The sequence below is a fragment of the Heterodontus francisci genome, chromosome 20 (assembly GCF_036365525.1).
Source record: "Heterodontus francisci isolate sHetFra1 chromosome 20, sHetFra1.hap1, whole genome shotgun sequence".
Taxonomy (NCBI): Eukaryota; Metazoa; Chordata; class Chondrichthyes; order Heterodontiformes; family Heterodontidae; genus Heterodontus; species Heterodontus francisci.
Window position 1 is genome coordinate 76017206 of NC_090390.1, and position 25423 is coordinate 76042628.

The following is a 25423-nucleotide window of genomic DNA, read 5'->3' on the forward strand; positions in this document are numbered from 1 at the left end:
CAGTAGTCATCCTGAAATTTGAGCTCCCTCACCTTCAATGTCTGGTGCTCAAAGTCCATTGTGAGTTAAATTGGAGAAGGGAAGTAAGCTCTCTTGTCCCTGTTGGTAAGCAAATGTCCTCCATCCAAGTCTGGCAGCCCTTTTAACAGGCCTTCTCTTCTTCCCAGCAACAATTTGAAATTTAATGTCCATGTGGTGAAATTACTATGCCTCATTCTTGGCAGCTGGGGGCCGAGCATGACACCTCCACACCCAGCAGAATGAAATGCGATTTGAGAAAAGGTGCATTTCATTAAAAGAGTCGAGAGAAAATATAAGATGCAGAAAAAAAACATGCATTTCTCTCATTCCCATTCATTCATAAATCCTAGAACTTATTATAGCCTGTCTTTTCTTGGTGCTAGTGCTGCTTTAATTGCCCATTTTGTTGCATCCCAATAAACCTGTGGTTCTTTGGGGAAGTTTTTCTTCAGTTTGCCTTTTTCCATGGCTGCCTAGGGTCGTTGAGATGGTTAGGTTTAATTAGCCTTGAGTTGGAATTTTTTTTTCAGGAGAGTCAGTAGTGGGCAGGTCTGTCCTGAACTTTCCTTCAGTGCTTTGCTGAGCCATGCAAAGGCTTTTGACTTTAGTGGGATGGGGTGGTTTTCTTTTTTCTGACTGTGGGGGAGGATTCTTTGCTAATCTTCCCTTTGTCCTCTGGGACACTCCTGCCTCCATTAATTTGTGCAAACTCTACTGGACTCCCCTGTGTGACTTCGACTAGGTGAGGCATCACCCTCACGGTTTCTGTGCCCCCTGGAGGTCTTTCTTTGTTTCTGCAAGTTCCTGTAAATGCTGTTAGCAATCTGGTGGGGTACTTCTAGTGTCTGCATTTACATAGGAGGATGCGTGGTCTAACTTTTCAAATTTTCCGGGTTTGGCTGACCAGACAGAAGGGGTTTTCATCTGGGATTCCTCCTGGACCTCCTTTAACCTGCCTTCTTGGTCACTTTTTCCCCTTCCCTTTCTAACCTTTTGCCAGCCTTGTGCCTGCCTGTCCTCTTTTGTTCTCAGCGGGGATCCCTTACAGTTCAGCAACCCTCTGCTGAAGGGTCCTCCTAACACCGGTACAGGACTTAGGTGTGCACGTTTCACTGTAGGTTGGGGTTTACCCTCAACCTGGCACATGTGGCAACCCCTGCAATACTCCCCCACATCTTTGTGGAGTTTTAGCCAGTCAAACTGCTGTCTAATGCGGGCTTTGGTCTTTCATATACCGGCATGTACCGCCACTGTAGTCTCGTGGGCCCGTCTTAATATTTCTCTCCGGTACCTCTGCGGCACCACTAACTGGTGAACTACTGTCCACTCCTTGCTCTCAGGTCTGTGAGGAGAACTCCATTTCCTCATCAGTACCCCATTCTTTGATTCACCTTTCTTCTTTAAACCTAAGAAAACCTGTTTGTGCTTGTTTCTTTGCCTTATAATTGGAAAGAGGTGAACAAGGATTCACCAAGGGGGAGCTAAAAACAGTGTGTTTAAAAATAAAATCTTGTTACAGTAAGACCAGGTGAAGGCTGAAAGGGAAACCAAGACCTCTTGCTCACCTGGTCGGAACAAATTGGATCAGGGAAGTAACCTCTCTTGTCCCGATTGGTATGCAAAGGTCCTCCATCCAAGTCTGGCAGCCTTTGTAACAAGCCTTCTCGTCTTCCCAGCAACAATTTGAAATTTAATGTCCATGTGGCAAAATTACTATGCCTCATTCTTGGCAGGTGGGGGCCAGCATGACACATATCTTCCCAAATTTGACCCCTTGCCCTCACTATTCCATTTAAAACCCTCTCTACTTCCCTAGTTATGCGGCTCGCTAGAACACCAGCCCCAGCACGGTTCAGGTATAGACCGTCCCAACGGTACAGCCACCACTTTCCCCAGTACTGGTGTCAGTGCCCCACGAACCAGAACCCACTTCTACCACACCAATCTTTGAGCCATGCATTAATTTCTTTCACTTTATTTGCCCTATGCTAATTTGCACGTGGTTTAGGTAATAATCCCAGAGATTTGAGGTTCTGCTTCTTAATTTTGTGCCTAGTTCCTCATTCTGACTATACAGAACCTCTTTCCTTGTCCTGCCTATGTTGTTAGTACCTACATGGACCATGACGACTGGATCCTCCCCCTCCCACTGTAAGTTCCTCTCCAGCCCTGAACAGTTGTCTCAAACCCTGGCACCAGGCAAGAAACACAGCCGTCTGGACTCTCGCTCTTTGCTGCAGAGAACAGTGTCAATCCCCCTAACTATACTGTCCGCTACTATCACTACATTCCTTTTTTCTCCTTCCACTTGAATGGCTTCCTGTACTGTGGTACCATGGGCAGGTTGCTCATCCACCCTGCAACCCTCACTCTCATCCAAACAAACTGAAAGAACCTCAAACCTGTTGGACAGTCGCAAAGGCTGAGGCTCCTGCACTCCTGCCTTCTGGGTCCCCTTACCTGCCTCAGCTGCAGCCACAGTCTCCTGTCCCTGACCACTGATCAAATCAGAAGACCCTATCCTAAGGGGTGTGACCACCTCCTGGTACAAAATGTCCAGGTAACTTTCCCCCTCCCTGATGTGTCGCAGTGTCTGCAGCTCGGCCTCCAGTTCAATGACTCTGAGCCGAAGCTCTTCGAGCCACAAACACTTAGTGCAGACGTGTTTGCCCTGGATTACACTGGCATCCAGGAGCTCCCACATGCTGCAGCCATGACACATCACCTGTCCTGCTATCCTTATTGTGTTTTAATTAACTACTTAATTATTTTATTCAATTACTTATTTTATTTTCCTTTTTTTAATATATTTTATTAAGCTTACCACTAGTTCATTTACTATTTTAAACGTTAGGATTAGAGTAGACCTTATCCACTTACCAGATACTCACCAAACAGGTAGCATCTTCCCCAACCAATTACCTACCTGCTCGCCTGTGATGTCACACTTGATTTTCTTGAACGAGCTTGTTCCACTAAACCGAGGATCCGATAGGATAGAGGATAAGATAAAGGATAGGATAGGATAGCCTCTCCCAGCACTCTGCACTCTTTTCAATGCAACAACCTGCTCACTGATGCTCAGTTTGGGTTCTATCAGGGCCACTTGGCTCCTGACCTCATTACAGCCTTGGTCCAAGCACGGACAAAAGAGTTGAACTCGAGGTGAGGAGAGAGTGATTGCCCTTGATATTAAGGCAGCATTTGACTGAGTGTGGAATCAAGGACCCCTAGTCAAATTGAAGTCAATGGGAATCAGGGGGAAAACTCTCCACTGGTTGGAGTCATACCTGCACAAAGGAAGATAGCTGTGGTTGTTGGAGGTCAATCACCTCATTTCAGAGAAGGTTTACTGGACCAATACCTAGACTGAGGGGGTTGTCTGATGAGGAAAGGTTGGAAAGGCTAGGCTTGTGTAAGAGGCAACTTGATTGAAACATATAAGATCCTGAAGAGTCTTGACAGGGTGGATGTGGAAAGGATGTTTCTCCTTGTGGAAGAATCTAGATTGGGGAAGGTAGTGGCATAGTGGTAATGTCAGTGGACTAATAACCCAGAAACCTAGGCTGCTGCTCTGGGGACATAGGTTCGAATCCATGGCAGATGATGAAATTTGAATTCAATTAATCTGGGAATTAAAAAGCTAGTCTAATGGTGACCATGAAACCATTGTCGATTGTTGTAAAATCCATCTGGTTCATTAATGTCCTTGAGGGAAGGAAATCTGCAGTGCTTACTTCATCTGGCCTACATATGACTCCAGACCCACAGCAATATGGTTGAGTCTTAAAATGCTCCCTGAAATGGCTTAGTTCAGTTCATTCAGTTCAAGGGCAATTAGGGATGGGCAATAAATGCTGGCCTAGCCAGCAATGCCTACAAACAAATAAAACAAAAACTATTTAAAAAATAAGGGGCCATCCATTTTAGACAGAGATGAGGAGACATTTTTTCTCTCAGAGGGGCGTGGGTCTTTGGAACTCTCTTCCTCAAAAGGCAGTGGAAGCAGAGTCTTTAAATATTTTTAAGGCAGAGGCAGATAGATTCCTGATAAGCAGGGGGGTGAAAGGTTATCAGGGGTAGGTGGGAATGTGGAGTCGAAGTTACAATCAGATCAGCCATGATCTTATTGAATGGTGGAGCAGGCTCGAGTGGCCTACTTCTGCTTCTAATTCGTATCTTCGTTTTCCCCAGGACATTGCTGCAGGAGTTCCTCAGGGTAGTGTTTAAGGCCCATCTTCAGCTGCTTCATCAATGACCTTCCCTCCATCATAAGGTCAGAAGTGGGGTGTTCGCTGATTATTGTACGATGTTCAGTACCATACACAACTCTTCAGATACTGAAGCAGTCCCTGCCCATTTTCAGCAAGACCTGGTTGATGTGTGGCACGAATGTTACTTGCCACTTAAGTGCCAGGCAATGACCATCTCCCCTTGACATTCCACAGCATTACCATTGCTGAATCCCCCACTAACAACATCCTGGGTGTTACCATAGACCAGAAACTGAACTGAAGCAGCACATAAAGAGCAGGTCAGAGGCTGGGAATTCTGCGGCGTGCAACCCACCTGCTGACTCTCCAAAGCCTGTCCACCGTCTATAAAGCACAAGACAGGAGTGTGATGGAATACTCTCCACTTGCTTGGATGAGTGCAGCTCCAACAACACTCGGGAAGCTCGACCATCCAGGACAAAGCAGCCTGCTTGATCGGCAACCCATCCACCACCTTAAACATTCACTCCCTCCACCACCGATGCACAGTGGCAGCAGTGTGTACCATATGCAAGATGCACTGCAGCAACTCACCACACCTCCTTCGGCAGCATCTTCCAAATCTGCGACCTATTCCACCTAGAAGGACAAGGGCAGCAGATGTGTGGGAACACCACCACCACCCACACCAAGCCTCACACCATCCTGACATACATATGAATTAGGAGCAGAAGTAGACCATTCGGCCCCTCTAGCCTGCTCTGCCATTCAATAAGATTATGGCTGATCTGTTTGTGTCTCGAATTCCACACTCCTATCTACACCCGATAAGAAAGTGACCATGGCAGGACTCGAACCTGCAATCTTCTGATCAGACATCAGACTTGGAAATATATTGCCGTTGCTTCAATGTCATTGGATCAAAATTCTGGAACTCCCTCCTAAAAGCACTGTGGGTGTCCCCACACCAGATGGACTGCAGCAATTCAAAAAGGCAGTTCACCACCTTCTCCAGGGCAATTAGGGATAGACAACAAATGCTGGCCTTGCCAGCGATGCCCACATCCCATGAAATTGATTTTATTTTAGCATTCAAACCAAAATCAACATAAATTAAAAATGAACTAACAGTTAAATCATGATTGATGTATGTATATCTTAAAGGTTATATGTTAATTAGCATATGCAACAAAGATAGTCCTTACGAATCTTCTGAACAGTCCTATCAGCAAGATGGTGCCGAACAGTCCCACAGTACAGCAAAATCAAGATGGGTGGAGATAGGATATTTCCCCTATCTGGTGAGTCTGGAACCAGGGGACACAGTCTCAGTTTAAGGGGTAGGGCATTTAAGACTAAGATGAGGCAAAGTGGCGCAGTGGTTAGCACTGCCACCTCACAGCTCCAGCGACCCGGGTTCAGTTCGGGGTACTGCCTGTGCAGAGTTTGCAAGTTCTCCCTGTGTCTGCGTGGGTTTCCGCCGGGTGCTCTGGTTTCCTCCCACAGCCAAAGACTTGCAGGTGATAGGTAAATTGGCCATTATAAATTGCCCCCAGTGTAGGTAGGTGGTAGGAGAATGGTGGGGATATGGTAGAGAATATGGGGTTAATGTATGATTAGTATAAATGGGTGGTTGTTGGTCGGCACAGACTCGGTGGGCCGAAGGGCCTGTTTCAGTGCTGTATCTCTAAATAAAATAAATAAATAAATTTCTTCACTCAGAGGGTGGTGAATCTTTGGAATTCTCTACCCCAGAGGGCTGTGAAGCTCAATGATTGAACATGTTAAAGACAGAAATCGATAGATATCTGGATACTAATGACATCAAGGGATATGGGGATAATGCAGGAAAGTGACATTGAGGTAGATTGAGGTAGATGATCAGCCATGATCTAATTGAATGACAGAGCAGGCTCAACGGGCTAAATGGCTTACTCCTGCTCCTATGTTCCTTGGAACCTCCTCAGGTAGTTTTCCAAGTCCTGTCCTCCAGGACGCAGATATGGAATTAATGATGTCCCATCGATAGCAAGCAACGCAGTTTTCCCTTTAACGGTTCGGTCTTGTTGCCTCTCAAAACTGCCCTGATGGCATGGTTCCACTGATAATTCTTGAAGTCACTGAAGACCACTACCGTAAGTTATTACCAATGGTCAGCTCTCAGTCCACGCTCCTCTGCCCACAGCCTAAACAACAGCTCCAATCAGCTGTTTTGTTGTCTGTTTCAATTCCAAGCAGCTTCTCTCGAAGCACAAAAATCTGCAGCCCCCAGCTTGTCTCTTTAAACAACAACTGGCTGTTTTCACTTCCATTCACTGCAGAGTTCTTCTAAACCCTGAAATCTGAGCTCCAGTCACATGTCTCTGATCATAAGACTGTATGTTTCAAAACTGGTTAGGACCAGCCTTGTTTTCCCAGAATTCTCTATAGCTTTCAGTTTCATTTTTAGTGATTGACTGTCTCAGGAAAAAACACAAGCTGTATGGAACTCAGTCTGCACATGAAGAATCCATTGCAAAATCCTTACATCGAATCATAGAATGGTGACGCACAGAAGGAAGCCATTTGGCCCATCGAGTCTGAGACAGCTTTCTCCAAAAGCATCTTAACTAGTCCCACTCCCCCTTTCCCCATACCCTTCAGGAACTTATCCGGTTCTCTTTTGAAATCCACAATTGAATCTGCCTCCACCACCCTCTCAAGCAGTGCATTTATGATCGTAACCACTCGCTGCATAAAAACATTTTTCCTCATGTCGCTTTTGGTTTTTTTGCCAATCACCTTAAATCAGTGTCCTCTTGTTCTTGACCCTTCTGCCAATGGGAACAGTTTCTCCTTATCTCCTCTGTCTGGACCCCTCATTGATTTTGAACACCTCTATCAAATCAGTTGTTAAATGAGGATTTGGGGTTGCGTTCATTGGTATCACAGTCACATGAGCCATTCATAGATAGTCTGGCCAGAAAGGGGATGTGATAGTTGCCTCTCCCCTTCCTTTGTCTTCCTGCTTCTCCTCCTCCTCAGCTGCTCGCCATATACCTGGTGGCAGGGGCTGTATCCTCATGATGACGAGATTGTGCAGAATGCAACAGAATATGACGAATCATGACACTTGCTCAAGAGAGTATTGCAGAGCTCCTCCAGAATAGTTCAGGCAGCGGAAGAGTTGCTTATGCATCCCGGTTGTCTGCTCGATGACATTCCTTGTGGCAGCATGGCACCCGTTATATGAAGGTTTCCCACGTGTGTGTAGGTTACATCTGGAGTCATGAGCCAGATGATGAGCAATAGGACTTGTGAACCAGTAGCCACCCTCTGGTTTGACGTGGTGGCTCAAATACTGATAGTACAGTGGACTGGCAAAGAATAAAAGGCATCATGACTGCTGCTATTGCTGGCATTGATTTGCATGATGTGCTGAGTATGGTCGCACATCAGCTGCATGTTGAGGAGTTGTGGCACATCACTGAATTTAGATGCAGCACCCACAAAGCAATACCTGTTTGAGTCCAATAATTTTTTTTTATTCATTCGTGGGATGTGAGCATCGCAGGCTAGGACAGCATTTATTGCTCATCCCTAATTGCCCTAGAGAAGGTAGTGGTGAGCCGCCGCCTTTAACCGCGGCAGTCCATGTGGGGTAGGTACACCAACAGTGCTGTTAGGAAGGGAGTTCCAAGATTTTTACCCAGCGACAGTGAAGGACTTGCAGGTTGGTAGATAAATTGGCCATTGTAAATTGCCCCTAGTGTAGCTAGGTGGTAGGAGAATTGAGGGAAGGTGGGGATGGGAGAGGGAAATGGGATTAATGTAGGATTAGTATAAATGGGTGGTTGATGGTCTGCACGGACTCGGTGGGCCGAAGGGCCTGTTTCGTTGCTGTATCTCTATGACCAAGAAAGTTGATAAATCCCCTGGACCAGATTAGCTACATCCCAGAGTACTGAAGAAAGTGGCTGTAAAGATAGTGGATGCATTGGTGGTTATCTTTCAAAATTCTATAGATTCTGGAAGGGTTCCTGCAGATTGGAAAGTAGCAAATGTCACCCCACTATTTAAGAAGGGAGCAAGAGAGAAAAGAGAGAACTACAGAACTGTTAGTTTGATGTCATCAGTATGGAAAATGTTAGATTATTATAAAGGATGTGATAACTGGACACTTGGAAAAAATTATATGATTGGGCAGAGTCCACATGGATTTATGAAAGGGAAGTCATGTTTGACAAACCTGTTGAAGTTTTTTTGAGAAGGTTACTTGTAGCATAGATAAAGGAGAACCAGTGGATGTGGTGTATTTGGATTTTCGGAAGGCTTTTGATAAGGTCCCACACAGGAGGTTAGTGAACAAAATTAAAACACGTGGGATTGGAGGTAATATACTGCTATGGATTGAGAATTGGTTAACAGACAGAAAGCAGAGAGTAGGAATAAACGGGTCATTCTGAGGATAGCAGGCTTACTAGTGGGGTACTGCAAGCATCAGTGCTTGGGCCACAGCTGTTCACAATCTTTATAAATGATTTGGATGTGGGGATCAAATGTAGTATTTCCGAATTTGTTGATAACACAAAACTAGGGGGGAATATAAGTTGTGAGGAGGATGCAAGGAGGCTTCAAGGGGACTTGACCAGGCTAAGTGAATGGGCAAGAACATGGCAGATGGAATATAATATGAATAAGTGTGAAGTTATCCACTTTGGTAGAAAAAACAGAAAGACAGTGTATTTCGGAAATGGTGCAAAGTTGGGAAGTGTTGATGTCCAAAGGGGCCTGGGTGTCCTTGTTCATAAGTTACTAAAAACTAGTATGCAGGTGCAGCAGCAATTATGAAGGCAAATGGTATGTTGGTCTTTGTTGCAAGGAGATTTGAGTACAGGAGCGAAGATGTCTTGCTGCAATTGTGAAAAGCCTTTGTGAGACTGCACCTGGAGTACTGTGTACAGTTTTGGTCTCCTTATCAAAGGAAGGATATACTTGCCATAAAGGGAGTGCAGCGGAGGTTCATCGGACTAATCCCTGCGATGGCAGGATTCTCTTCTGAGAAGAGATTGCAGAAACTGGGCTTGTATCCTGTAGAGTTTCGAAGAATGAGAGGTGATCTTATTGAAACTTATAAAATTCTTACAGGGCATGACAGGGTAGATGTGGATAGGATGTTTCCTCTGGCTGGTGAGTCTAGAACCAGGCGACACAGTCTTAGAATAAGGGGCAAACCATTTAAGAATGAGATGAGGAAGAATTTCTTTACTCTGAGGGTAGTGAATCTTTGGAATTCTGGATACTAATAACATCAAGGGATATGGGGATAGTGGGAGAAAATGGCATAGAGGTAGATGATCAGCCATGATCTGTTTGAATGGCAGAGCAGGCTTGATGGACCGAATGGCCTACTCCTGCTTCTGTTTCCTATGTTCCTAGATGTAATTTGTGGGGGTGAATGAAAAGGCTTACTAGGAGATCATTAAAGAAATTAAGTCTTGAATAATTAAAGAATGAATTAGAGTATTGGCAGTAATAGGAAAGAGGTTGAGGCAGAGATGGAGGATATTACAAAGGTGGAAGAAGGCTGTACTGGTGATGGAAAAATGTAGGGAAGGAAAGCAGTGAATCATCACTCGTGATTGGTATACATTATTGTCAGCATCAGTCCTGGAGGTAGAGGATAGATACAAACCACAGATATTGAATGCAAGTTGAATAATTTGACTTCTGTCTGTACCACTTAATGAAACTGACATGAGAGTATGACAGGTTACAGTTTATTAACAAAAGAAGAATGATTAAATATTTCCCATTATTCATGAAGCTAATTTTAGCCAGTATAATTTTAACAGTTTAATATGTAGTAGAAGATATATTGCTTAATTACTGTGAGCCCATTTGCTTGCAGGTGTAGAGTTATCACTCCCAGAAGGGACATAAACTGTGTCATAAACAGTAGAGACTGCCAGACTAAGGTTTCTTGAAGGACAGGGATAAGCCCACTAGAGTTAGTGTTAGGTAAAGAAGCCTAAATAACTATGCAATTAAAACTGACAGTAGCAGTGACTAACATTTAATGCATTTAAAATATTTTGTCCAAATAGAGAGGTAAAAAGGGCAGAATAATGAATGAAAAAACAAATAATGCTTTTTTTAACGGCAGAATATAAATGGTTATTCTCAGGACTTGTATCCATATGCAGTAACTTGATCAAATTGAGAGCTATTCAGTGAGGTAAAATTACCTCACTGTTTGCAATTAAAAGATTAGATTAAAATGATAATGTCAGTGGATGTTAGCTAATTATAACGCTTGGGAAAAGGAGATAACTGCCCTGCAGTATCCCAAGAGAATCCAAGGCTGTCGGGAAACCTAAACTCTCTTTGAAGTATCATTACACTGTATATGTTTGCCTGAAAGAGGAAAATGACATTGCATTGTTTGATGTTCTAGGCTGTAATTTAATCAATGAAAATCTGATAATTATACACTTGCAATAGCTGTAGAATTTAGATGTGGTTAAAGCTAACCACTGATTCATGACTCAAATTATCAAAGTCTTGATCCAGACTAAAATTTGCATGCAGCTACTGCATACAGTAACTCTCGCGTTGCATGCTTAAAAAATCTATTTTCCTAAATTGGACATTGTCAGCATTGCAGTTCTATTTCTAATATTTTACCTTTAGATTTTTTTTAAAATACTGAGATTATGCTGTAGAATAGTGAAACGTATGGATCAAGGGATTGGCACCAACATGTTGTGCCACGGACATTTGACAAAGTTATTGACTCAGCATGGACATGGGGGCAATTAATCTGTATATAAACTGTATAGCCAATGTGATGCCATCAAAACACAGTCCGATTTAAAACACATTTCTCCCTATTTAGTGAGATACCTGGCATTGTTTTTGCTTGCACAAGTAGTCAATGTCTGCCCACACACTTGATGTAGCGATGCGGAGAATTCGGATAGATGTCCATCTGTCAGGAGTGATCTTGATTTCTTTCTCTCCCTCACCTCTCTGTGCCCATCTCTCCCCCCTCTCTATCTTTCTGTCTCTCTATCTCTCTCTCTCTCTGCTCCCTGGCTAGTGCTTGTTTAAAGGGCTGCCTGACTCTCAGCATGCTCCTTCAGCACCATGCTGCACCCCTGGCTGTGTGCTGGCCTGCTTCTTGGTCTCCCCTCGGCCTCTCTCTCCCTCTCCCTCTCCCCCACAGCAGCCATTCCTGCTCACTCCCTGAACCACGCGAAAACAGGGCGGCTGATCCCAGCGCGCCTCCATTCAGCGCTCACCCAGCCGGGCAGCCCGCTGTCAGTCACAGACACTGAGCAATCACAAACAGGCGACTGCCGCCGTTAGATAGAGATCCCGTCTACCACTCCGCCTGACCTTGACTTTAATAGGGGAGCTGTCAATCAAAGCCAAGCCACAGGCAGCCCGCTGTCAGTCACAGAGTTTTGGTGGGCCAAATGGAAACCTTTGGCGGGCCGGATTCTGGTCTGCAGGCCATATGTTGGATAACCCAGTTTTAAAATAACCTGGCTGATAGGTTATTTTAAAACACAAGTGTAAAGGCTTGGAGCAAAACATTTAAAATTACCACGAACCTCAGAGTTTTTACCACGGACGCTTGTGTCTGTGTACGGACACGTTGCCTACCCCTGTTATGGATCCTTAACACTTTTGTGCAAAATTCCTTTATCTGCCATTTCAACAGAAGCATTAATCCACTTACTTTAGTATCATACAATGTCATTTCAAAGCCAAATTAATCAAATACCTCTATTTAGGTTACTTTTTTCAATAGGTTCAGTTGGGATCTTTGGAGGAAACTGCAGCTGGATATTCCTGTCAAGTTGGAGCCAGAACCCATTTCCTAAGCAGCTTATGCTCAGATGACAGATGTGATTGTATCATTGTCACATCTGTTACTCTACCTGATAGAATATAAAGACAGAGGCAGGACTGGTTGGGTTGAAGAAACAGAGCATAACTCTTTAGCAATCCATATGCTGCTTGTTGCAAGGTTTTCCGTGGTTCAGATAAGGAGCGATGGGGAAGCGATCTGTAGTGGCCTATAATTTTAAGGTCAAAAAAGGTACTCCAATCGCTACAGTTCAGAGATACGTGGCCTAAAATTTGTAACTACCTTTTATTCCCACTGTGCCTCATTTCACTCCCACAGAGTAGATGCGTAATTTTCACAGCCCGCAAGTAGGCAGGGAGAGGCAGCAGGAGCACTTAGATGGGCAGGTGCAGAGACACAAGGCAGAACGGTGGGACATTTTCAGGTCAGGAATCCGATTTACTAATGGGCAGGCTTAGCCGTGGTTATTTAACTCAGCCGTGGAATTAGTATCTCACCTCTGGGTTACCCGATCAATTCGGGAGGGTGGGCAGGATGGCACGTCCATTCTATCAAAGGAAGGATTTCTAACTAAAGGGACCATGCCATGAGTTACAAGGGCTCACCTGCACTTGGATTTTTGAGGCTGCAGCAACCACAGGAATGGAGAGGAGACCAGGGACGGCTGCAACCCAGGCCTCTCACTTTTACCTGGAGGTCCTGCTGCTGGATCTCAGGGGCAACAGTGAGGTGAGCTCCCCCAAGGACGGTAGGAGGAAGACAACCTCTGCAAACAAGCAGGCGTGGATGGAAGTGGCTGCGGAAGTCAGCAGAAGTGTGGTCTCTCCAACCCGGAGACTGTGCACCAATAGGATCCAGGGCCTTAGGAGGGTGGAAAAGGTGGCTATCATAACACTTTCAGGTGCTAAGCCTGACTTTCCCAGCATCCTCCTGCCCAGCACTCCTCAGGACAAGACACCTTGCACCTCCACTCATTCCTTTCTCTCTGCAGGAACCTCACATCGCCATCTGAGCAGTAAACACTCACACCCACCCTCATCCTATTGCCCTCTTGCACCCACTTATAACCCTCCACAAATATTGTCCTTCCGTCCTCTCCACACAAGCCATTATGAACACTCACACCTCTCTGCTTTCTCTCCTTGCAGGTGAGGAGAACACGCAACTTGGCGAGATCCAGGGAGGTGGGGTGGAAGGGGGTGGCCCACTAGTGACAGGCACCTTGTCGGCCACTGGCAATGCATGCCCACCTGCTCCATGGGGAAGGTGGTCCTGTTCCAAGAAGCTGCAGATGCCAGCAGCGACCTGCCATGAGAGCCTGAGGCACAGGTGCTCAGACATGTCGAGAGGGCTGATCCTCTGCCTGTGGAGACACTGTGTTGCGGATCTAGCATCCTTCCAGCTGGATCTCGGTCTTCAGCTCATCTGCCACGTGGAGGGGCAATGTGGCTGAGGAGAAGGCAGTTGGTGCTGCTGCGGCTTCATCAGAGTTGCAGGATGGATCTGCATAAGCTGCTTCCATGCTGTGATGATGGCTGGCAGCAGCTGAAGGGCCTTCCAACCGGTTCCCTGCTCAACCTCAATTCCCCCCAGAAACCTGGAAGAGGGTGATATGATGTCAGGATTCCGACTTGACATCAGTTTCAGGGAATTTAGCTCCCTGCACACGTCCTCTTGCCTGGGAAAATTTCCCCCACAGTGACAGACAAACTTGTTCAGCTTTTATTTTATTATTTTATTTAGAGATACAGCACTGAAACAGGCCCTTCAGCCCACCGAGTCTGTGCCGACTAACAACCACCCATTTATACTAATCCTACATTAATCCCATATTCCCTACCACATCCCCACCATTCTGCTACCACCTACCTACACTAGGGGCAATTTACAATGGCCAATTTGTGGGGCGGCACAGTGGCGCAGTGGTTAGCACCACAGCCTCACAGCTCCAGGGACCCGGGTTCGATTCTGGGTACTGTCTGTGCGGAGTTTGCAAGTTCTCCCTGTGTCTGCGTGGGTTTTCTCCGGGTGCTCCGGTTTCCTCCCACATCCAAAGACTTGCAGGTGATAGGTAAATTGGCTGTTTTCAATTGCCCCTAGTGTAGGTAGGTGATAGGGAATATGGGATTACTGTAGGGTTAGTATAAATGGGTGGTTGTTGGTCGGCACAGACTCGGTGGGCCGAAGGGCCTGTTTCAGTACTGTATCTCTAAATAAAATATAAAAAAATAAAATTTACCTATCAACCTGCAAGTCTTTGGCTGTGGAGGAAACTGGAGCAGCTGGCGGAAACCCACGCGGTCACAGGGAGAACTTACAAACTCCACACAGGCAGGACCCAGAACTGAACCCGGGTCGCTGGAGCTGTGAGGCTGCGGTGCTAACCACTGCGCCGCCCAAATTTTTCTGAGTTATTTGGGGTTATTTTCAATTGACAGGATTCCTGTTTCTTACCTGAAAAACATCAGTCAGCAATTGAAAAACAGCATATGACCCCAGTCTTCTGCTGTTGCTTGTGTAAGTTGTATTGCAATAATCTGACTCTCAAATACAGCTTTTTAACTTTGATCTTATCATGAAAAACTTACATATAAAAATGATTGGAGAAAGCATCCTATGATTTTAAGCACGTTTCTGCTTTTAGGTTTGGTCCAAGGTTTCGTTGGGTAATTTTTACTAAGATAGCCCATAGCATTGTGTGGCACAGATTTTTTACTTCTGAATCAGAAACAATTATGGAAATTGGCATCTTTACCCACCAGCACCTTTGTGCTATGTATAGTAAAGCCCATCTGTCACTGTGCTTACTGATGCAGTTTCCCATCCCTTGTTTTAATGAAGAAAACTGAGTCACTAACAAATTAAAATTGAATTGATGAAATGAGATTTGTTTTTGCTTTGAAAATTACCATCCATTAATGGTCTTGAGCCAAGTTCCAAGTTAGGCTTTTTGATTGATTTAAGGACAAGGTGTGAAATTGGAATGTTTGTTTGATAATGTTTGCTGATGGTTTGTATGCAGTATTATGAAAAATTGAGGTTTGCCCTACGGCCCTTTTTGTTTTTCATTTCACATTTAATGGATTACAAGTTGCTGTGCAGAAAATCTCATTTACTCTGGCACAATTCATTCTGCCTTCGAAGATACCCTGTTAACAAATAACCAACAATTTAAAAAAAAAAATATCAATTCTCTACTCCTTTACTTTAAAATGCCTAGAGCTTTTTCTTAAATTAAGCAGCACTGCGCATTGTGAGGAACAGTACATTGTAATAAATGCCCATAGTAGAAGAATGTGCAGTGCAGATTATAGTAATTTTAGTTGAGTTTTTGCAGACAAAATGCATTTTTGCTGAAAAGATTGGCTACTTCTCCCAGGAGGAACAAAAGTGGTTTCATTCTGACCCTATAATCACTCAGTATATCGGTTAAAAGCTTGTTTTTCCATTTTTTTAACACCAATTTTCTCCCTTCCTCCTTTTCTGTTACTCTGTTTCTCTGGTACCATTCCCAGTAGTTTGTTTTTTAAGGTTTGAGCCTAGTGTGAGGATTAAATTTGACCTTTTCTTACATCTACTAGGTTGGGGCAGGTGTTCCACCCTTCACACCAAGCTCACCATGATCCTGACCTAGCTTCCTGGGTCGGGGTCATTGGCTATCCCTTGCGACCTCCCAGCAGAATGTCTACTAGTAAATGGAAACCCAGCGGGAGCACTGAGGAAAATGTCGGCGGATGCTGCAGTGTGGTGAACCCTATCTTCATTGGTGGCCATCTCTTTCCCAACTGCCACATGGTTTCAGGCATTTGTTCCTGTTGAACCCTGGTGGAAGTCCCTGCAATAGCAACAGCAAGAATCTGAAGTTGCTGCGCAGAGAACCATGTAGCAGCCTCCTCTCTCTCGCCATTTCACTTCCAAACACCTGCCTGCTGCAGGTCTCAATCTCACCTTGGGCTCTTCTGTTTTAACACAAATCTCTCTTCTTCTGCTGCAGTGGGGCTGGAACCCAGAATAGTTCCATATCTTCAGAGATGAGAGGTTTGTCTTATGAAGAGAGATTAAGCAGTTTAGGCCTTTACTCTCTAGAGTTTAGAAGAATGAGAGGAGATCTAATTGAGGTATAGATGATGATTAAGGGGATTGACAAAGTAGACGTAGAGAGGATGTTTCCTCTTGTGGGGCAATCTAGAACGAGAGGTCATAGTTTTAGGATAAGGGATAGCAGATTTAAAATAAAGATGAGGAGAAATTACTTCTCTCAAAGGGTCGTGAGTCTGTGGAATTCGCTACCCCCGAGTGCGTTGGATGCCAGGACATTGGGTAAATTTAAGGTGGCGATAGACAGATTTTTAATTAGTAATGGGTTGAAGAGTTATGGAGAACGGGCAGGAAAGTGGAGTTGAGGCCGAGATGAGATCAGCCATGATCGTATTGAATGGCGGAGCAGGCTCGAGGGTCTGAATTGCCTACTCCTGCTCCTAGTTCTTATGCTCTTCTGTTCAGTGTTACATGGGATTCGGGTAACTGCCCAGGTTGAAGCTATGTTTTTTGATTCAATACTACACCTAAGGAAAATGTGATCAACAATAAAGGATTGTAACAATTCTTTACAATTATTTATCTTCAGGAAGATTCATCTACCCTGTCCATACTGAGACCAAGAAAAGTCATTTCACATCCTTATTGGGAGTAGGATTGTTCACAGGAAGCCAAATGATAACATGGGTACAAATGATGACACTTTGGGCTCTAGGGAAAAAGCAATACTTTTGCAAGCTTGTGTTGTTTTCTCATGTTGGTGCTGTTGGTGAGCAATAAAGTCGTGAGATCATGGGCTCTGCTGTGCCCTGCTGTGACCTTCTTGATGTTTCTATGAACAACAAACTGGCTGGCGCTGCAGATATTCCCTACATAACCTAGAACAAGCCAATGCACAAAAGGGCTGTGGTTCTGAGTAAAATTAAGCATTTTGGCAAAGATTTAGCTTGCTATTAGCTTTACTAATATTAATTATGAAAAAATCTTTCAGCTCATTTTGTCACATTTAGTGCAATAATCTGTATGTTTATCCAAAAGACAAGTGTCTGAGGAAGATGGGGAACAAACCATTTAATTCAAATACAACCATTCTGAGAGATTTCTGCCCAGCTGCTTTTAGACTTAAACGGCCAACAGTTATTTAAATTCATAAAGCCTGGTCACCATTTCAGTGGCATTTATGAACTTATTTTTTCCAAGTCAAAAAAAGACTTGCATTTATATAGCACCTTTAATGACTTCAGGATGTCCCAAATGCTTAACAGCCATTGAAGTACTTTGAAGTTTAATCACTGTTGTAATGTAGAAGACAAGGCAGACAACTTGCACACAGCAACCTCCCACAAACAGCAATGCGATAATGACCAGATAATCTGTTTTCTGTTGTGATGTTGATCGAGGGATAAATATGGCCAGGACACTGGGGATAACCTGTCTGCTGTTCTTTGAAATAGTGCAATAGGATGTTTTATGTCCACCTGAGAGGGCAGAATGGCCTGGTTTAACATCTCCCCCAAAAGCTGGCACCTCTGACAGTGCAGCACTCCCTCAGAACTGCACTGGCGTGTCAGTCTAGATTTTTGTACTTAAGTCGTGGAGTGGGACTCGAATCCACAACAGTCAGTGAACACAAGAAATAGGAACAGGAGTAGACCATATGGTCCATCAAGCCTACTCTACCATTCAATACAATCATGGCTTATCTTAGGCTTCAACTCTACTTTCCTGCCTGCTCGCTACATCCCATGATTCCATGAGAGACCAAAAAATCTATCTATCCCAGCCTTAAATGTACTCAACGATGGTGCATCCACAACCCTCTGGGGCAGAGAATTCCAAAGATTCACAACTCTGAGTGAAGCAATTTCTCCTCATCTAAGTACTAAATGATTAGCCCCTTATCCTGAGACTGTGCCCCTGTGTTTTAGATTCCTTGGCCAGTGAAAACAATCAGAGAGTTTGATCTGAAGTATTTGAAGACAATGGGCTGAATTTTTCTGACCCCGTGTGACAGGCTGGGAGGCGGTGGGGGGTGGGGGGGGGGCCGGGAAATTAGCGGGAAGCTGCGACAGGGCGACTCCCCGATGCATTCGCACTGCCGGGGAAAAGTTTCCTTATGCTGGCCCAGCATGCACAGCAGCTGCACCCTCAACGGAGGCAGACAGCCAATCTGCATATTTAAGGTCCTAATTAGGGGTCATTTAGAGCACTCACCATAATCTTTCAGGTGGCAGAGCAGTCCTGACAACCTGCAGCGTCAGCACCTTCATGGAGGTGGCCTCCTTGCAGCACTCCGGGGGGGGTGCCGGGTTGGTGGTCATCAGTGCTTGAGGCGCACTCCCTCAAAGAGGAGGCTGCCGGTATGAAAGACTGCCGGTATGAAAGACTGCCGCTGCGGCCCCAATGCTGCTGTCAGAGGAGTTTCCCTCTGATCAGAGGGACTTGACTGCTTGGCTCCTCTAAAAAATTTATTAATTTCCACCCCTCAGAAGGCACCTCCATTTTAAGGCACCATTGTGTTTTCCTAGCTGCCTCAACAGTGCCCACCTCTGTTGGTGGGGCTGCCAAGGCTCGAGTGCTGCCGGCCCTGCGATTGGGTTGGCAGCAATGGGAGCCCATCTGCTGTCCATAATAGGATGAGGAGCTCAGAGGTGGGCAATTAGAAGGCCACATCCAGGAAAATAGCTCCCCTGGTCTGGCTCCCCGCAAGTGGGGGCTCAGGACTCCCATTTGGTTCCTACAGCGGGGTCCTGAGCCCGTGGGAAAATCCTGCCCAAATTTGTCTACAACTTTTGAAGAAAGCTAGTTAAGACAAATGTATTCTGTAATTGATGAAATAAAGGAAAATGATTCACAGCATAAGAAAATTGATTACATTATAGCTCTATCACAAGTGTGAACTACATTTTTTTTACTGTAAGGGGAGGTAGAAGTTTGACAACTGCTGTAAAAGATGCTTTGTTATTGCTATTGTTTACTGCTATATTACTATCGATAAATTGGTTTGCCAGTTAAAACCTTAAGCAAGTTCTAGTAGAGTGTTATACTTCTTTGGCCCCCTTGTCTCGCGAGACAATGGGTAAATGCCTAGAGGTGGTCAGCGGTTTGTGCAGCAGTGCCTGGAGCGGCTGTAAAGGCCAATTCTAGAGTGACGGACTCTTCCACAGGCGCTGTAGATAAAATTGGTTATCGGGGCTGTTACACAGTTGTCTCTGTCCTAGCACTCCTAAGTCTCTTCTACTCACCACTCTTTAGCCACGCCTTTATGGCTGTCCGCCAGCTCTGGCGATCACTGGCAACTGACTCCCATGACTTGTGGTCAATGTCACAGGACTTCATGTCGCGTTTGCAAACGTCTTTAAAGTGGAGACATGGATGGCCGGTGGGTCTGATACCAGTGACGGGCTCGCTGTACAGTGCATCCTTGGGGATCCTGCCATCTTCCATGCGGCTCACATGGCCAAGTCATCTCAAGCGCTGCTGGCTCAGTAGGGTGTATATGTTGGGGATGTTGGCCACCTCGAGGACTTCTGCGTTGGAGATACGGTCCTGCCACCTGATGCCAAGGATTCTCCGGAGGCAGTGAAGATGGAATGAGTTGAGACATCGCTCTTGGCTGACATACGTTGTCCAGGCCTCGCTGCCATAGAGCAAGGTCTTAAGGACACAGGCTTGAAACACTCGGACTTTTGTGTTTCGTGCCATTTTCCCACACCCTCTTGGCCAGTCTGGACATAGCAGCGGACACCTTTCCCACGCGCTTGTTGATTTCTGCATCGAGATACAGGTTATTGGTGATAGTTGAGCCTAGGTAGGTGAAGTCTTGAACCACTTCCAGAGCGTGGTCACCGATATTGATGGATGGCGCATTTCTGACGTCCTGTCCCATGATGTTCATTTTCTTGAGGCTGATGGTTAGGCCAAATTAGTTGCAGGCAGCCGCAATCCTGTCGATGAGTCCCTGCAGACACTCTTCTGTGTGGGATGTTAATGCAGCATCATCAGCAAAGAGGAGTTCCCTGATGAAGACTTTCTGTACTTTGGTCTTCGCTCTAAGAAGGGCAAAGTTGAACAACCTGCCATCTGATCTTGTGTGGAGGAAAATTCCTTCTTCTGAAGACTTGAATGCATGTGAGAGCAGCAGGGAGAAGATCCCAAACAGTGCAGGTGCGAGAACACAGCCCTGTTTGTTCTAGTAGAGTGTTATACTGCTGACTTATTAAGACAAGGAGGATTCCAGGATAGAACTAATCACTGAAGTAATGAAAAAGGATTGCTTGTTCATTATCCTGGATGCATTGCAATCTTTTACTTGGGTAACAGAGCAAGTGAAAACATTCTTGAACACAAAAGGGAAGTAGCATTCACCTATAAGAGTGCTCTGAAACTCAACACCTAAAAATATCTGACTTTAGAAAAAGGATAAAAGACTCCTAAAATGTACCATGATCATATTAACAACCATTAGTAGTGATTTCCCACCCTCTCCTCTTTGGTAAACTCCTGCCCTCGTGCCCAATCAGAGCTCACCATGCATAGGTAATTAGAGTGGATCCTGAAAACTCTGGCAGAGTCAGCTCTATTGAACTTGAGTAGTTGTGATGCTCCCTGAACTCTGGTCATTCTGTATCAGTACTAGGACTGGATAATCTCCATTAATATCCTTACAACAAAAATACCAGAATGGCAGTACACATACTTAATTCGCTGATAGTTCAGTGGAGGAGTGCTCTGCCCTTAAATGTCCTACTGTTCCAGATGCTGTTCATTGGGAACCAGGTGACCAAACAGTATTGAGTAATAATTATGATGTTTTCTTCCCTTGATGCAGGCTGGTTATGAATTGGTTTCAGTTGATGGGAAAAGCCTACAAAATGTCACACACCGACAAGCAGTGGATATAATCCGTCGATCTTACAGTAACAAATCCCTGGACCCAATGATGTTCGTGGTTAAGGTACCAAAGAGCAGCTGAAGACTAAATCTGTCAGGACCATGACGGACCTTTGACATATAATTAGTAATGACTACATATTACAGACATTTTTCAATGAATGAAGAGCATCTTTCAACAGAAGGTCAATTCATTTGAAACCTGTAAACCACTTTACTTCACATCCTGGATACTTTGATTAGAAAGAACTATACTGTTTTTAAAAAGCAATTTACAAAACATTTCGTACAGTGGATGGACACTGTTTTCTATATTATTCATAACAGGTGAATGGGTCATTATTCTCTATCCATGCGACTCCCAAAACAGAATCTTACACAGTCCCTTCTTCAGCAGATGATCCATAAATCATTTTATGAAAAACACGTTCATTATCATTTTTCATGTCAAGCTGCAAGAATGAGAGTTGGATGCTCTGGTGTATAGTGTTAAACACCAACACCTATCTGAGTGCACCATATGTTTGAAAGTTGGTCATGAACTGACTGATTTGTGGTTTGCCTTTACATTCGCCGCATGGTTTATCTGTACCATTGATCTATCATTTGGGATATCTTTTTTTGTATAAGAATTCTACACAACAGCGCTGATGGGATTCTCCATTCTTTGGGCAGCTGTTGCACATGGCTGTGGCATAGTGGTAGCACTTAGGAACTTCAACTTAAAGGCTCCATTCACTTAGGTTGGGTATTTAGATAAGTTTACAATAAGTTGCTGATATTTCTCCTTGAACTATTCAGAATACTTTACTTCACAGAAACATGTGTAACTATAGTACTTAGCAAATGCTATTCTCCATTGACATGAATGGAAGAGGAATTTCAATAACTTGGTGTTTTGGGTGAAATTTCTACTCCCCCCATATACTGTGCCCCTGTAACTCATACAGGATCCCAATGAAAGCTTCATGATACTGTCAAAATGAAAGGTTTACCTAGAAAAACATCCTCATGTGAGTCAGAACTTAATTTGGTGGAAGTTGCAGAACTTCACATCATGAGGTCATTTGGCTTGTTTTTTTTAATATTTCAATGATTACTGTTAATTTTACTATACGGATTAAGTCCATGTTGCCTATTGTAATTTAAAGATGCTCTTCAACATACCCTCTAATTTTTTTTTCTGGAGTACACAGGCGATTTGTTTTAAGAGCTTTAGTTTTTTTTGCACTGCCATGCACACTTGGTAACCTAAAGGGGTTGGCTTGTGCATGTCCTGTGCAGGAGCTTTCAGATTGTGGCATGGCCATGCAGCTTTAAGGGAACACCTAATATAAAGTAAAATTAACCATTCAAGATCATCACTCAATTTTTTAGGTACTTACTAAGTAAACAATCCAAAATTTTTATAGTGTCACCTCAGTTTGGGTTACACCTGTTCTCAAATCTTACTGAGAGCGAACATTGTACAAATGTTAGGTGCACAACCAAGAAATACCATACTTGGTTCAGCCTTTCTCAGTTCAAACCCCAGAGAATCATTGTGTACTTGTATATATGCAAAGGTATGTACACATTCGGTTGTAAATGACTTTGTAATTTTTATTAAGAGCACAACTGCATGTGTGCAAAATTCCATGCATGCTGCACTTGCACTTTTAAATTAGAACTGAACTGTATCGGCAAAAATTCAAATTCTCTTAATTGAATCAAATGCCCTTTTTCCTTTCTTCCCCAATGCACACAGTAAAAAATGGCAGTCATTCCTTAGTGAAGGCATTGGAGAGACTGTGTATCCCACTTACATGGTTCTGTCATGGGTCATTTGTCAGCCGATACTTGCACATAATTCATATTGTTAAGTAAACAGTCCTGAATGCTAGAGAGAGCATAGGCACTTTTACATTAAGCTAGTGCTATCAATGGCAGAGCATAGTTTGCCTGTCATGAACAGCAGTCTTAAGCTGGTTGACCTCCAGGTACATTATGGTATCAGCAACTCACATTTGTATGGGTCCCATGAGCTGCTGTCAGTCCTGCTTATCACTCAATGCTAAGATTTTTTGAGCAACAGCACCACCATAAACAAAGGGCAGCAACACACAGCATAATGGGTCTCTGACTGATACCCTCTTGGGAATGCATATTAAATATAAGTGCCTCCTGATACATCCAAAAAGATCTTTGAAGAATGCTGGCAATGCAATGCTGCCATCAGCCCATTATCACCAAGTTCCAGGTCCATTTAATGTAGTGGGTTTTACTGCCCACTTTTGAAAGATTATTGTTATAAATATAATCGCAGAATTAACCTGAATCTGTTTACAACTCAATCTTTATCCAAAGATACATCTTTTATTTGTATTGTGTTACACAATAACTATGCAATCTTATCCAGCTGTTAACTCTGTGCGGCTTATGGCCCTTGAAAATCTAGAGCAAAAAGTGCCTTAATTTTGTTTACTAGCTTCTTTTCCCTACCAAAAAAACAAAAGAGCAAAAATATTGTTATCTAACTCCCCCATTGGCTCTTTCTGAAATAAAACTTGACATTACTACAGAATGGCTCTGATGTGATTTCAATACTTTCTAATCTTTCTCACTCACCAAAACGTGTGGTCTGAATAAAACAAGGAGAGCATTTACATGCAAAATGTCTATTAAATATCAGTGTTTTACTTGACTGACATTAGGCTGAGTGGAGCCACTGTGCTCAGAGGTCATGCATTGAGATCAAGTTTGCTTTTATTAATAATTAATTTTATCAGTTTCTGTCTGTCAGAATTTTTTTTTTGTTTATTTTTAAGTCAGTGGTCTCGATTTAACCCATCTTGATGTGTGGGACAGGGCCGAGGGAGGAGGGTTAAGGGGTTAAATACGGGGAACACGGCCCCAACTCTCGGCATGCACACAGCTGATGGCCGTTTTATGCTGGTGGATATTAGGGTATCCTCAGCATGGCGGGACACTTAACATATTAAAATCAGTTCCCAGAGTGGGCTGTTTGTGTCATCACCTTCCACCTAGGGTTGCCATCTCTGGCTGGATGTAATTCTTGAGGTTTAATCACATGATGTCCTTCCTTCAACTGCCCAGCCCCCACGCTCCATCCATTGGTCCCCCAGCATGTCTATCCTCACAGTGCCACCCTATGGGAACTGACTCCTCATTACGCGATTGGATGATTCTTATCTATTAGTCAGCCTTTTCTCTCCCAACTCCAACATTTTTAGAACTGAACATTTTTGTTTATTCAAGAACATTTTTTAAATGCCCCTAGAGTTTTTCTCCTTGGGTTGCTTGCAGCAGTATCCTGAAGATTAATCTTTAATTCCTGGAGAATCCAGAACAAACCTGGAGGGTTGGTAACCCTACTCCCACCATGCAGTCAGTGGCAACTCAAGAGTAAACTTGCCAAATATACCAAGACTGACCACTGGAAAGATTCCAGCCATAGTGAATCCTTGAATTTATTCTGTGGTTGATGCTGGCTGTGTAATACCTGAACACTAGCTGCCCGCTAAACTCAAATAAAGCAACGGTCGGTAAATGGACCCTCAGCACACATTTAACGCCCCGATTTATGCCCACCTACAATCTTCGATATAGGTACACCATGAACAGACTAAATAATAAGCAGTTAATATGAAATAATTGTGCCTTTAAAAACAAGTATTTAATTGTATTTATTGAAGTAAAATAATAGTCCATGGAAATAAGAGTGTTGTTCTTTTATATAATGCAGTCCTTGGAAGCCAAGTGCATCTGCTATAATTAAGTATATGCTTTGGGGAACATCAAACAGCATAATCAAATGCAAATAAAGCAGGAAAAATGCAGGAGTCTAGAACCAGAAACCTTATTAAAGGTGATACAGTAGAGAGCCTTGAGAAATAATTTGTACTGATAGGAGCGAACACCAAATATTCTCCGGCACTCTCTTTAATAACACTGTCAGATTTCTGTAACATTTACAAAGATAGATAGCAACCCACGAACACTTCCAGACATAGCTGCACCTGGTGCATAAATTCTGTTGGTCAGTAAAATTCCACTGGTGATCACTCCCTAAATCGTGTAGGTATCCCATATAGACAGCATCCAAAACAAGATCCAAATCCAAAATAGTGGAATGCAATGTTTGCATTTGAATGTTGTTAACCCACACAACACTGTACATTTTCCTCCATTGAGGCTATCTTTAAATTTATGTATGTGGCTTTAGTTCTCCTCCTCTTAGGCCTACCTACCTTTTTTTTGGCTTTTCCTTAAGTCATTTATCATTGCTTAGCCTAAAAGAGACATAAAGCCAGCCATGGGATTCTGGGTCTCTGCCAACACGACTTGAGCTGGCTAGCAGAAGTGCGAAAGCAGATCTGAAGTGATTCCTTCTCCAGTT

The 25423-nt window shown here is 43.9% G+C and overlaps 1 protein-coding gene across 2 annotated transcripts in view; it reads left to right on the forward strand.

Moving 5' to 3' along the window:
• Positions 1–23569, forward strand: part of pdzd7a (PDZ domain containing 7a) — a 123388-nt gene extending 99819 nt beyond the window's left edge. For both annotated transcript variants that reach the window (XM_068053035.1, XM_068053036.1), the window contains exon 16: positions 20963–23569. In XM_068053035.1, coding sequence (XP_067909136.1) covers positions 20963–21106 — 144 coding nt within the window. In that variant the 3' untranslated portion in view covers positions 21107–23569. The remainder of the gene's footprint in view (positions 1–20962) is intronic.
• Positions 23570–25423: the final 1854 nt, after the last annotated feature.